The 13,834-nt window shown below is 33.1% G+C and overlaps 1 protein-coding gene and 1 non-coding gene across 2 annotated transcripts; both read left to right on the top strand.

The window, feature by feature from the left end:
- The first annotated feature begins 7,419 nt into the window (after positions 1 to 7,419).
- LOC132931978 (uncharacterized) lies at positions 7,420 to 9,450 on the top strand. The gene is made up of 2 exons (XM_060998129.1): positions 7,420 to 7,593; positions 8,246 to 9,450. Exons 1-2 carry the CDS (start codon positions 7,482 to 7,484, stop codon positions 9,139 to 9,141), a joined length of 1,008 nt encoding a protein of 335 aa, XP_060854112.1. The 5' UTR covers positions 7,420 to 7,481; the 3' UTR covers positions 9,142 to 9,450.
- A 3,922-nt stretch (positions 9,451 to 13,372) lies between these two features.
- Positions 13,373 to 13,491, top strand: LOC132918748 (5S ribosomal RNA). Its single transcript, XR_009660546.1, has one exon. It is a non-coding gene; the product is annotated as a 5S ribosomal RNA (ribosomal RNA).
- The last annotated feature ends 343 nt before the right edge of the window (positions 13,492 to 13,834 follow it).

The raw sequence follows: 13,834 nt of genomic DNA, 5'->3' as shown, positions 1-13,834 counted from the left end.
GGTACCTATATAAAATACAGATCACTTAATTAACACAAAAAAATTCAATATAGGTATATACATAGTTCTGAACTAATTATGGGGTGAAATAGGAAATAACTATTATTGAAGGTTACTACGATTACAACACTAAATTTTCTTTTATTGCAGCTATTTACCTAAATTTTAAATGCTTAAAATGCTTTCATTTATATTTTATGTCACATGAAACAATAAAACCTTGCAACTATTTTCATTGTAATCAAACAACAGGTACATTAAGGAATGATCTCATATAATATAATATATGTATAATAACCAATACCTAAGCGAGTTGCTAGTTGTAACATAGATTTAGTGCAAATAGTTTTATTATTTACTTATTGTGATCAAATAAAGATTGTACATTTTTCCAAAAATAAAAATATACCTATTGTTATTTTATAATTTTGGAACTATTGCAAATTATTATATTTGAAAAGAGCATTGCAGACTGCAGTAATTGAGAGTTTACCACCATTTAAAAATGTGATATATAAATATAATAAAGACTCGACCTAGATTGAGCTGATTTCACGTTTTTTACCAAAATGGTTGCTTGATGTGAACCTTAAATAATATACATAATTTTAGTTTAGTACAACACGGTTAATAATAAAATACTGTTTTTCATATTGTTAAAGTTAAAAAATTACTAACCCAACGACGAAATGTGATGTTTAAACCGGTAGAGTGCGTGCTGAGTAAACGGAATCAGTGCAACGGTCTTTGCAGAATGACTATCGACGGCGCTGATGTGTGATGTTTCTCTATAAACAACACGTATATATAATCGCGATCTACCCTTCGTCGTCGGGGACTGGGCACGGCGCCGAACGACAAATCGGCCGTATGGCTACCTCGGCGCAAACGCGATCTTGGACGGATCCATGGTCGGGGTGTGGGTGTGGGCGTGGGGTGACTTGTGTCCTCTCTGGTCAGTGTGGTGTTGCATTCTCATAAAAGTGTGACACATATCTCGATGTCGCAATGCCCCCCCCCTTCCACAACGACGCACCCTTATCCTACATGGCAACTCCCGTTCAATGATTGCATGCGACGAGTCAAACGCGTACACACGCACACACATAAGAAAACACACAAATGAGGTTCAACACACACACACGTGTTTCCGATCTATCGTATCATGTCGTGCTTGTGGTGGTTAGGCCTGCGGGGGATGCAGTTTCGAACGGTCGCCGTCGTTTAACCCTATCCGTCTCCAACAAAATTTTTTACTTTTTGGAATTGCAAGCAAATATAAAACAGTATTTCATTTAAACAACAACAAAAAAGAGTTCCAAATTCCACTAACAATTATTAAAAAGATTAAAAAAAAAAAAAAAAAATTGAAACTTCATTATATTTATTGTATATACATTATACTCGTATTAAAATTATAGTATAATATATATTTTTATAAATTATTAAATTCTATGTTAATTTTATTTAGTCTAAAATTAATTCACTGGATTTAAAAGGAATACGATATTGTAGTTGTTTTATAGGTTTTTAAACATAAATTAAGAACACCTTAATACCCATGTTATATTGTATCCGTCCGTTTTAGTTATCAGTACATAGTACAATTATGCTAATTGGGAATACATTTAACTAGTGTTTTATCAATGAAAATAATTTATAATGACTTAATTCAAATTAAATTCATATTAACCAATATTGAAAAACAATCAAAACACGAGTATTTAATATTTATTATAGATTCAAATCGTGCTCGGCGCTAACGCGATCATAACGTTTTTCTTACACTTCGATATATACCATTGAGATAAAATTTTATAAATTTATTCCAGTAGCCCACTTGATACCTATCGTTCAGGAGAGCGGTAACAGTGTGACTGAATTTATTTCCCGAGCACATATATCATGGAACAATCAATTTTCTCAATTCAAATCAACATTTCATTTCTAATTCCGGGATTTAAAATTAAAAAATTCAAGTACGCCAAATTACACGAGTACACAAATAATAGTGATCTACTCGACATCTAATGTACTTCAGAGTAATATACAATACTAGACTATCTATTTTTTCCACAGTTATTTTGAAAAAATATTGTGAACTCTCTAAAAGTTCAAACTAGATTCAATTTGTTATCAAAAATCGCTTTCATTTTAAAATTTAAGCATTTTATCGAAAAATGATATTGTACACATGCACAATAAAAAAAACATTTAATGCTCTACCGCAAATATAACAATAGGGAACATAAGTACCCATCACTCAATACATATAAATATATAATACCCACCCGCAATATAGATAAATACTTTCATCTAAAATTATTATGATTTAAGTAGTCTTAGAGCAGCGTTTCTCAACCTTTTTAGTCTCGCGACCCAAAAAAGGTATAAAATATGCTCAATCACTTTGCGACCCCCCCTCCCTATCTATATTAAGTATAAATTTGTATCATATCGTTAGGAAATCCAAATTTTGAACGAAAGGTTCATTTTTTAAATCGTCGTTTTATTATTTTTGACCATCGCGACCCCCAGCCAAGGCAATCACGACCCCGAGGTCCCAGGTTGAGAAACGCTGTCTTAGAATTAAATGGCTTATTACAAATTTATAGAGGACAATATTTTTGAGTGAATGATATATCGGTTTTATATTTCATTATTATTTGATTTAATATTCGACTTTCAAAAAAAAAAGGAAATTTTCAATAATGTTTAAATTGTTTGAGACAATATTTAGACAAATCGATATGTCATACCCTCAAAAATATTATTTTCTATCGTTTTTGTAATAGGTGATTTTACACTAAGATTAGGTAGGTACTCAAAAACAAAAAAATAATGATTCTGTGTGGGCAACAACGACGAGTGACGTGGTGTTTGTGTTTTTGTTTGTAATATATGTATTTTTATATCCGGCCAGTATGTGAGTACAACATTTTTCTATATTATATAAAAAATTATACATAATGATGAGTTATGGTTGTAATGTGTACCCTTGACGTCTACGAGCGTCGGGGCCCCCTCATGAGGTTTTTTAGATATTATAAAATTATTATTATTATTATTATTAAATTAACAGTATATGTCGCTAATATTATCCAAATTATTTAGTCCGAGTTTTATGCCGTTTGGTTTTCTCGGCACAAAATTAAACTTTTATATAATATCTCCACAAAATTATTTAAATTATTTCCTCCCATTTTCTCATCTTTATATATATAAATCCACGATACTCCGGCTCAATAAGGCCTCGGTTCGTGGTTGGTGACCTTTTTAAAATATCAAGTGTCGGCCATTGGGGGCTCCACAAATAGAGAAGCGTCTCAGTATGTACACGTAACGTGATCTGTGCGTGTACACACGATGTGTATTATGCGTAAATTATTCGCGTATATCGTCGCGCGTCTTCGGGCAATTTGCAGATCGAGAACTGCACGTTGATTATACACTGTAATCGTGTAGGTATTCCAATATTTATGACGACGTTTAAACATTATATTATTAACTATAATATTTTACACGGACAGGTAAAATTGTACGGTCTCGTTTTTTGTTCGAAATTAAATAATTAATGTTCGCGCGACGAACGCGCTATAGATACACAATATCACTCCTCTCCCCCTGTTCACCGCGATTCGGCACGTTTTTTTAATAAATAAAAATCTCGTCATTTTCCGTTTACTCGATACAAATACAACTGTGTTATAGTCTGTCGTCGGCAACAAACGCCGTTTGTAAATTTTAATACCAATGAAGTCACCGATCGGAAACGGTTTTTCAAAGTATATACAGAAACTGTCAGATATATTTGAACAAGACGATATGCGTTTAAATATGATAAGTATCTATGCATTTTGAGATTTGACTTGATTCCGTCTCTTAAAAACCACAGCCCTTACACGTCATAATATATTTTGTGAGTACTCTAATTCTACTAGTGCAAGGTGAAACCGTTCATAAAACGGGTGGTCCATTGTTATTTCCTCACGGCGCTCAAGATATGCATTTTAATAACACCACTGATTCGAATGTATTGGTCATAAGAACTGTATACAGATAATAATCATTGATATTATTATAATGTAATTTTAGTTAATTTTTTTTTTTAATTTTTTAAAATAGTTATTTATTCATAATATTTAATTTTAATCATACATATACGAAGCGAAATATTTTTAGAGCATTATTTGGATTTTGTACACATAGGTTTATATATTATAATTAACATTTAAATTATTTAATTATCATTTTGACTGATTTGACTTTGCATAATTTGGGTGTCACGTCATTTGATCCTTTTTTTATTATTTTAAAATCATATTTACATTTTAAAACATATTATTACTTATTAGTGTTGATAAATTAAAGCCAATTCACTAAATATTTTAGTTAATAACGTTAATATAGGACATCGAAGTGATCGTGAGCGATGATCTATGAAATTAAACTATCAAAATGTATTGTGGAATGTTGAACTGTCTATTTGTCTATTATCTATTTCAATTTACTAAGCTTAGAAACGAAAATAAATTGTGATAGATTTTTCTTTTTACTCTCAAATGAAAATCATCAATAATAATCAAAATAATTTTTAGGGCTCTGGGCTATTTAATGTTTTTACTAGAAATAAGTTATACAAATACAGTGGTCGCCGCTTATTGTACCTAATCACGGTTAATGTTACCAATCGTTTATTGTTATCTAAAACTATAAGTACGGGCCGGATGTATACTTATATGTGTAAATTATGTCGGTTATTATAATCAATACGCCACATAATATTATCAGTTTGAGGTCATAAAATCAACATTATGTACGAGAAATTGTTTTAAATATGGAAGTGTTGCAGAAAGTATCGAGTAAGAGAAAGAAGAAGAATATGAAGAAATAGACTTAGATTTTAAAAATTGGTTGAAAATGGAGAAAATATACCTATCACATCAAATTTTATCGAAGAAGATATTTTACATGCTTTTTTACAAACATATAAACTTGAAGAAATTGAGCTAGCAACAATAACGTATACCTAATGAAAAACGTCCAAGTTCTTTTGAAAAATGAGAGACCCCAAGAGTATTACGAAGAGGCATGCAACACCACTCGTCAAATTTTGAATTAAATTATATACATGAACATTTTATTAATGAGCTTTTAACGAAACGAAAAAAATAGACATCTATGCATTTTCTTCAAAAAACATTTTTTAACAATTTTAAATTTTGTACATTTACCTATAAACTTTACAATTTAAATAGTAATAAATTATAATTATTTGTAAATAATAATTTTTGTTAGTAACTATGTGTGTATTAAATTTGATACATTACATAATTTTTTTTTTTATTTAAAGTATGTTTTATTTTTTATCAACTTTCGTTTAGTGTTATCAATCGGATTATATTATCAATTATCTTCCTTACCAAAGTGATTACATTATAAGCGGCGACCACTGTATGTATAAAAATTAAAAATTAAAAAAATAATAAGCTCTAATAGTGATTGGTATTTATATTTCCTACATTCTACTATTGTTTAAAGTATTGTATTTGTTTAAGTATACACATAGGTGGATTCCATAAATGACAATAGTATACTTTTTTACTTGTGTTGTTTTAATAAAATTTGCATTGTACGATTTTATTTTGTAAGTGAATTAGGAAGTGTTTTAGAGAAATTTGAACAATATTGTAATTAGTGATAGAAAAATGAATCAATCACTAATAATAAATAATAATATGTGAGAGAGCTTGATGGTTTTATTCTAAAGAGAAAAACTAATTATATATTTCAGTGTTAAAAAAATATGATATTTGGCTGTTTTTATGGAATATGAATGTTATTATATTTGAATAATTATGAATTAATGTAAATAAAAAAAAAGGAGAAGGTCACGGACTATTGTTTTAATTGTCATGTTTCTTATTTCTAATCTTATTGTTGTTATTACTATTTTTTTATTATTATAATTATATTATTCTTATAATAACTTTTATTTAAATTGTGCGTTTATCGGCGATTGCACTATTGGGGTTTCGACGGTTTCTCGTTATCTGTTACAAAACAAGAGACCGGTCTTATGTAATCGCTAATGAACCGGGTATAAAAGGCCCTGCAAAAGACCAGCATTCACAGTCACTGTCTTTCCTCCGTCGTAGCAAGACCCACCCCGGGCAGACTTGCGCGACTAGGAAAGGCATTTAGTGTCTTTATTTTTTGACTTTTAGTATATTATGTTGCCAGCACATTATACTGCCGCCTTTACTTGCATTATTAAATAGTGATTTTATTCATATCTATTATTCGCAGCTCTAACATTTTCTAAGTTCAAGTTCTGGTATGCACAAACAGCATTCGACCTCGGCCCTGTTCCGCGGCTTATATAAGTCTGACACCTTTTGAGCAGTGTTTGGTGTATTGCGTTTGCGCGAACACTGATCGTTACATCTGTATTAAATATTTGCGTTAGTACATATTTTTCATATTTCATTTTTTTTTTTTGTTCCCGTATTATGCGATAAACAGTCACTCTTAGGAATACGTTATTCGTAAGTGTTCAAGTATGTTTTCCAAACAGGACTTATATTTGTAAAACCTTGTTTCCCTGTGCATATCGTCATTGACGACATGCGCAGGGCTACGGCTGGTTGCGTTCCGCAGAAATGACGATTCGCGCGTACGTCAGATCTAGTGAGCAGATGGCAAAGTTCCAGTGACTCGTCAGAGTTCCGCGTTACGGGTGTATCGCTCTCGTTTGAGCTGCCCGTCTCGTGTGCCACTGTAATGATCTGACAACGCGTGCGATTCGATTCTGATCCGATTATTCGGTGGCTGCGACGTCGTTGAATGACATACGAATCTGTTCGAAACGTTGTACACATTACAAAAACGTTAATTTTTTTGAGTGATTGTAATTTATAATGATTCTTTATTATATTATATATTTTTTTTTTTGGTAATACATTTTCATATTTATCCACGTTAATTTAATTAGGTTTGTTTATAAGTGCCTACTGCCTAGTTATGAATATATTTTTTTATTTATAAAAAATGAGCAATTAGCTCAACTGTGGCCAACACTTTTCTTCATCTCTTTACTTATTTCCATGCAATGATCAATTTTTTATTTTGCCATCTTGTATTGATTATTGGTCGGATCCCATAGAATTGGTCTGGCTTTAAACATTTCAATAAGAAGTAGAAATTCTTCGTCCGTCCAATCCATTATTTATTTTTTAATGATTATAATAATTCATAAAAACTATAATAGTTTTTTATATTTTTTTTTAATTGTAGTAATAATTTCTGGCTATTATCACTTATACTGGCCATTCGATAATTGAAATTAAATAATGTGCGCGTTGCCTATAAATAGCCTGGTAAACAGTTTAAACAGATGAAAAAAGTATAGTGCATAATTATTATTGGTAACGGAATTATTATTGGTAAATATTTCCTTATATTTTCTGAAATCGTAAATCATGCTAACATTAGGTTATCTGGCATGGCCATATCTAATGGCTGCAAAAAAGAAATTGTTTTCCGATCGCAAGATGAAAGAACCAGAAAGAAAAGATAATGAAAAAATATCTGGTAAATAATATATATTAAAGTATATTAGTAATATCGGAGTTTAATTCGAATATTTTATAAAAAAATCGAATCGATTAACCGCACATCAATTATCCGGCCCGTCAATTATCCACCTCAAAAAATGTTTGTACAATTTTATTTTTCGTTTAATTTAATTCAGTTTTATCATTTTTTATGTTCATTTTATCGTATATATATTATGAAATGTAAGATTATTTTATTATCTTTAATGGCTTTATATATCATATTATAGGTACGTTATACACAGAATAAATTAGTTTACTTTATTTTTAATGCTTAGTTAATTATCTGTATAAATAAATTATCCGTACCCCCTCCCCCTCGGTCACAATTAATGCAGAATATCGACGCTCTTCTGTACATTATGTATGATGATATTTACCAGACAGATATATAGGGAAACAAATTTCATGCCGGTTTCGCACCAAAATGGTGGGGACCGGTAAGACTACATAAACGCGTAGGAAAAGACGTGTTCCTCACGGATCAACAACCACCGCGCAAACTTCACGTGTCATGTCTTAAACGCGCGACACCCACAGCACACCCACACCCCGACACCACCACAAACAGATAACGGCAGGTAACAATAATTATTGGTTATTTTTTTTTTATCATTGCCCGCACACAGCCAACAACAGCAACATAGTGGACAAGCGATCAACGGCCGCCACCCCCCCTACAGCAAGCTGCGGAACTGCTGGTTCGCTGTCAGCAGTTACTGCAGGCCGCGAACGCGGAGGCAGCCACTCCCGCGACTACAGAGGCAGCCTCTCCCGCGACTACGGAGGCAAATGCTCACGCGACTACGGAGGCAAACGCTCACGCGACTACGGAGGCAGCCGCTCACGCGACTACGGAGGCAGCCGCTCACGCGACTACGGCGGCACGGGTGCGCCGGATGCCCACGGCAGAGCTACGCCGGGACCCGGTACTGTGGGTAGCCTACACCCGCGGGTGGGACGACCGCGCGTTGGTCTTCAGCAAGTCGACCAACGTGGGTCCGAAAACCGCGGTAACCGACAGGTCCCAGAGCCCAAGACGGCCCGTACAGCCAGCTGGCACACCGCGACCACCCCAGATGCCGCAGTCCACACGGTTGCTCCGACCACCCCCCCAACCGCTCATGGCAGTACTGGTCCCACGACCAAAATCGTTCAAACTGCCAGCACCGCCCGCGTCGAGGAAAGTGGACCAGAAAAGTGCTCAAATAACAACACCGGCAGAACAGACGACAACAGCGCCACCACAAAATTCGAGGCAACGCTGGAACCAGTCTCGGATGCGGGAATACCGGGGACAGAAAAAGGCCGCCAATCCCACCACCTCCCAACAGTACCGCCTGGAAAAACCGGCATCTTCAACCACCCAACCGGCACCAGGCCCAATGTCGCTGGAGTCAACCGACACGCCAGTCCCCGAGGCCAAGACACCGGAGGTAGCAATGCCTACTGGTCAAACCGAGGCCACGGAACAACCGGCCACCGCCACTTCAATACCGGTCGATATGAAGACATCACCGGATGAGGAGAAGGAGCTGCTGTGTGACATGATGGATGTTGGTCCCCCAGACGACGTGGACACGGTGTTCCAAATCACCAGTCCCGACCCCACGACGCCACCCCGACATGGGTAGACAGTCCGGAGCGCGACAGCTACACCCAGCCGGAATACCCCCCTCCGGAAACTGTCTACGACAGCCACTGATCCGCCCACACACCCACCGGAAGCGGCCGGACAACCGCCGTCACTATTCTGTGATTGATACGATGATAGCATACAACACGTGTGTCAGCTCGATCATATTATTGTCTAGCCGTTGCACCACATAAGAAAATTGTTGCACCTAGTTTTGTTTAACCTGTTATATTGTAAAATACATTGTTTCATACTTTATACCTAATATGTTTTTATTTTTTCTACTTTAGATAATCCTGACATTGCAATTATTACTCTGAGTATAATTGAGCTTTTACTGAAATTTATGAAATTTCATATTAATACGTCTCATATTAAAAATTAAGACTAAATATAAGGTAGGTATCACCCAATAAAAAATTCCATATAAAATGTATGACCTAAATATTAAATAATTAGGTATTCTTGTCGTATGCGGTCTACCACCCGTTCCTACATACGTCATAAGCGGTCTACCACGCATGTTTCTATATATGAATATGTCTATACCACTACCACATAGGTAAAAAAAATCATAAATTAATACAAATATAAGATTATAATATATTAATAATAGTAATAATTCACTAATATACAAGTCACAATCTAATCCTATACATAAATAAATATATAAAATATATGTATTAATTCATTATATGCATAGGTATTATAGCTATAGGTACAATATATTATATCAATATATTGTATTGAAAATTAAAAATATGATTTAACATTTTTTAAAAAACATTCAAATATATTGTCATTTTCATAGGCGCAAATGGCGTTTGAGATTTGGGGGAGAGGCTGAAATACACTGTTTCATACTTTATACCTAATATGTTTTAATTTTTTCTACTTTAGATAATCCTGACATTACTATACGAATACTGCGATACGATTTTGCCCCATTTACGTTAATAACCCGCTTTCTTGGATCTAATTTGTATTTTAAAGAGTTCAATATTTTTACTTTATTACGGTATTAATACTATTAATTATTAATAGGAATAGATAAAAAATAAAATAAAATTTCGAATAATATATATTTGTATAATATTTTAGTATACATTTATATTATTACTAGCTGTCCCGGCACGGCGTTGCCCGTGTAGTAGTTGGGTTTTTTGGCATTTTCGTAGGCCATGTATTAGTGTTATTATGTATGAGAAAATTCAAAAGTAATAGGTAAAGTATCTAAATGTTGAAATTAAGCACAAACCAACATATATATTTTCTGAATTTACATGTTATTCATCTTATATTAAATTATAGCCGACCTGTCACAGCTCCGCCCGTGATTGGTTGTTTATTTTGTCTTCGGATTATGATATGTAGTATTTTTTATTAGTGAAAACTGTACTAAAATCCGTTGGGTACTTTTTAAGTTATGCGCGTACATACAAAAAAGGGGGTTCTAAGGGGGTAAGATTTGTAATGTGGCAGATTTTACCGAACTACATTTGTTGCCCCAAATGAAGTCATTTGAAAGCAATTGTTATATTGTTGGATATGTGTCAAAAAGTGTATTGAATCTGTTCCTATTCCTGAAACCAATGAGTACAATGGTTCTGGTGGTGGATCCAATGGTATCAATTTCACTTTACCATTTGCGCAACACAATCCATTGGCTTCGTTTTTGTATTTTAATGCCTTACAGTGTGAGCAAACCGAGTTCATAGAACCAATAACAACACATTGGTAGTTACTGTAGTCCATTGACACATCGTAACTGAAAGCAGCTCGATTCAAACTTGCGCGATTATTAGTTGAATGTCGCGCTCGCGCTTCACGCGTTTGTGATACCCGAATTCTTTCACGTTCATTTCCGTCGTCACGTTCTTGTGCAGTACGATTAGATCGGTAATTAGCTTGGTTTTTAGCATTTCTGGTTCTTCTACCTAAATTGCTTCGTCTTATAGGAGGCATATCAAATATAAATTAAATATTAAAATAAAACAAAATTAGACATATTTATGGTATCCTAGCAACCACTTAGAAGAAATACAAACATCTTTTTACATTTTAAAATCTCGGTTTTCACCTGAAGTGACTTTTGCCCAGGCAACGCCGGGTGGGAAAAAAAAAAATAAATTGTATATTAAAACCTTCCCTGAATCTAGACCTATTGATTAGTGAAAACTGTACTAAAATCCGTTGGGTACTTTTTGAGTTATGCGCTTACCAACACATATTGCGATTCATTTTTATATTATAGATTATTATAATAATTTAATACAATATTATTAAATATATATCAACCTACCGTATTACTAAAAGTAAAATGAATGACTCAGAACTATATGAAAAAAAAAATCATGAAATATAACTAGGGATAGGTATTATTGAATGACGAATTGTTTTCCATATACAATTATTATATATCATAATTCATAATATAATCATTATATTATCATTGAAACCAAATTTTATGAACCTATTAAAGTAACCCACTCTATACCTAATATACAGCTTAACTGTACCTATTAGCCTACCTTTTTTCTTCTTGGTATCACAACTGACAAATCTTATGTAAACGTTTTTTCTACCACCTCCTCTGCCTTTTGATTGAACATACTCTTCTGCTAATTTAGCAAATAGTCATATTCCATGATATATCATCGGTATTTATATGGGGCCCTCGAGGCCCCGACCAACACAAAAAAGAAAATTATTTACATAAAATGGATCAACACGGAGAAATATTTCGTATATTATTATTATGAGGACATGAGGTAGTAACATGGAAATTAATAATATGTTTCACTGTATTGTTAAAGATGTGTAAATACTGTTAATTGATTGATTAACTTATTGATAATGTGGCATGTGTATCAGTACCGTATAAATATATATTTATTTTCGTAGTATTTTCAGTAATTGTTTTTATTCCATTCGATTTTATTTATAACCGTAAATACCCTTATGAGGTATGACTCTCAGTTCAATCGGCTCTCCTAACTTGACTGGACTCGTTGGCCGGGTATTCGGAACACCTCTAGTAACTACATACCTAACTAGGACTATGAAATATTAAGCTGCATGTTTATAATTGCACACATTTATTTATAGATGCTTAAGAATGTTTGGAAACCGCCAAAAATGTATAAATATCCTTTATTGGAACAAAACAAAAAAAGAGGGCTTAGATTTCAGTCCAAATGGTTTGACGAATTTTCTTGGCTTGTATATTCTGAAATAAAAAGGGGAGCTTTTTGTAAATTTTGTGCTATTTTTTCAAAAACTGGTGGAGCTCTAAATCAGCCACTTGGGCAACTTGTATTAGTAGAATATACCAATTGGAAAAAAGCTAAAAGGGTGGTTGTTAAATCTTATAATTTTATCAAAAGTAAGTATGTTGAAATACCATTTAAAATTGTACTTTATTGTTTTTCAGGTGTTTCAAAATCATTGTAAGTTGGAATACCATATAAATGCCACATTAGATGCTGAGCATTTTATAAATGTATTAGAAAAAAAAAAGAGAAATCCATTATTAAATAAATTTTACACTTACTGGTTGGTTAAAAAGTGCTAAAATTTGTCTTTAGAATCGACTTAATGGACTTTGCATGCTCTCAGTGCACAAAAATATAACTGTCACACCTGATGAGGTACTCAATGTACTTTCATTGTCCTCAAGAAAATTAGACTTTGTTTTATAATTAAAAAACAAATTTTTTTACATATTACAACATGTACCTATATGCAATATATTAATATGAATAAATGTGTATAATATACTAAATATGTCTTAAAATCTTTATATCCCCCCCCCGTGAAAAATTCCTAGATACGCTACTGCTCCTAAGGCTTAGGTACTTTTACAAAATATTTTACCAATACCGGAAATACTTACGGATAGTATTAAATTAGTATATACAACTAAATAAGTAGGTAAGTATGTTTTACTGTAAAATCAAAACTCAATTTATACATCCATGTGTAGTAACGTGTTTGCTTTTTAGTATCTTTTAAAAAAAATTGAAAATTAACTGAATTCAGTATTTGTCTAATATCAACACCAAAAAATTTAAACATTTGATTACGGTATTTAAATACTATTATTTTCTAAGTAACTATCGCCAACGACCATACCACGTTGAATACACCAGTTCTCGTCCGATCACTGAAGTTAAGCAACGTCGGGCGTAGTTAGTACTTGGATGGGTGACCGCTTGGGAACACTACGTGCCGTTGGCATTCTCTATTTTGATAAATTTCAATATGTATTTCCAATTTTAACTTAAAAAAATATTAAGATATTTTTGTCTGTCAAGTTTTTTTTTAAATTTTTTAATTACACAATATAAAAATATTTTTACCTAACCTAAACCGTTAAGCCATAAGGAACTTTTCTAGGTTCAAATATATATAATATATATACTTAACTTATAACTGCGTACAACTGTACAAGTTAAAATAACCACAATGTATTATATTTTAAACTATAGGCTATATTACGCACAACAAAACATTCGACGTACGAATTTTTTTGAACGTTTCCACCACGAACGGCGTCTACGTTCAGTGTGGTGGTGGTTCC

This window comes from Rhopalosiphum padi, chromosome 1, assembly GCF_020882245.1.
Source record: "Rhopalosiphum padi isolate XX-2018 chromosome 1, ASM2088224v1, whole genome shotgun sequence".
Taxonomy (NCBI): Eukaryota; Metazoa; Arthropoda; class Insecta; order Hemiptera; family Aphididae; genus Rhopalosiphum; species Rhopalosiphum padi.
The sequence above is the reverse complement of the archived record's forward strand: the minus strand, read 5'-3'. Positions and strand labels throughout refer to the sequence as shown.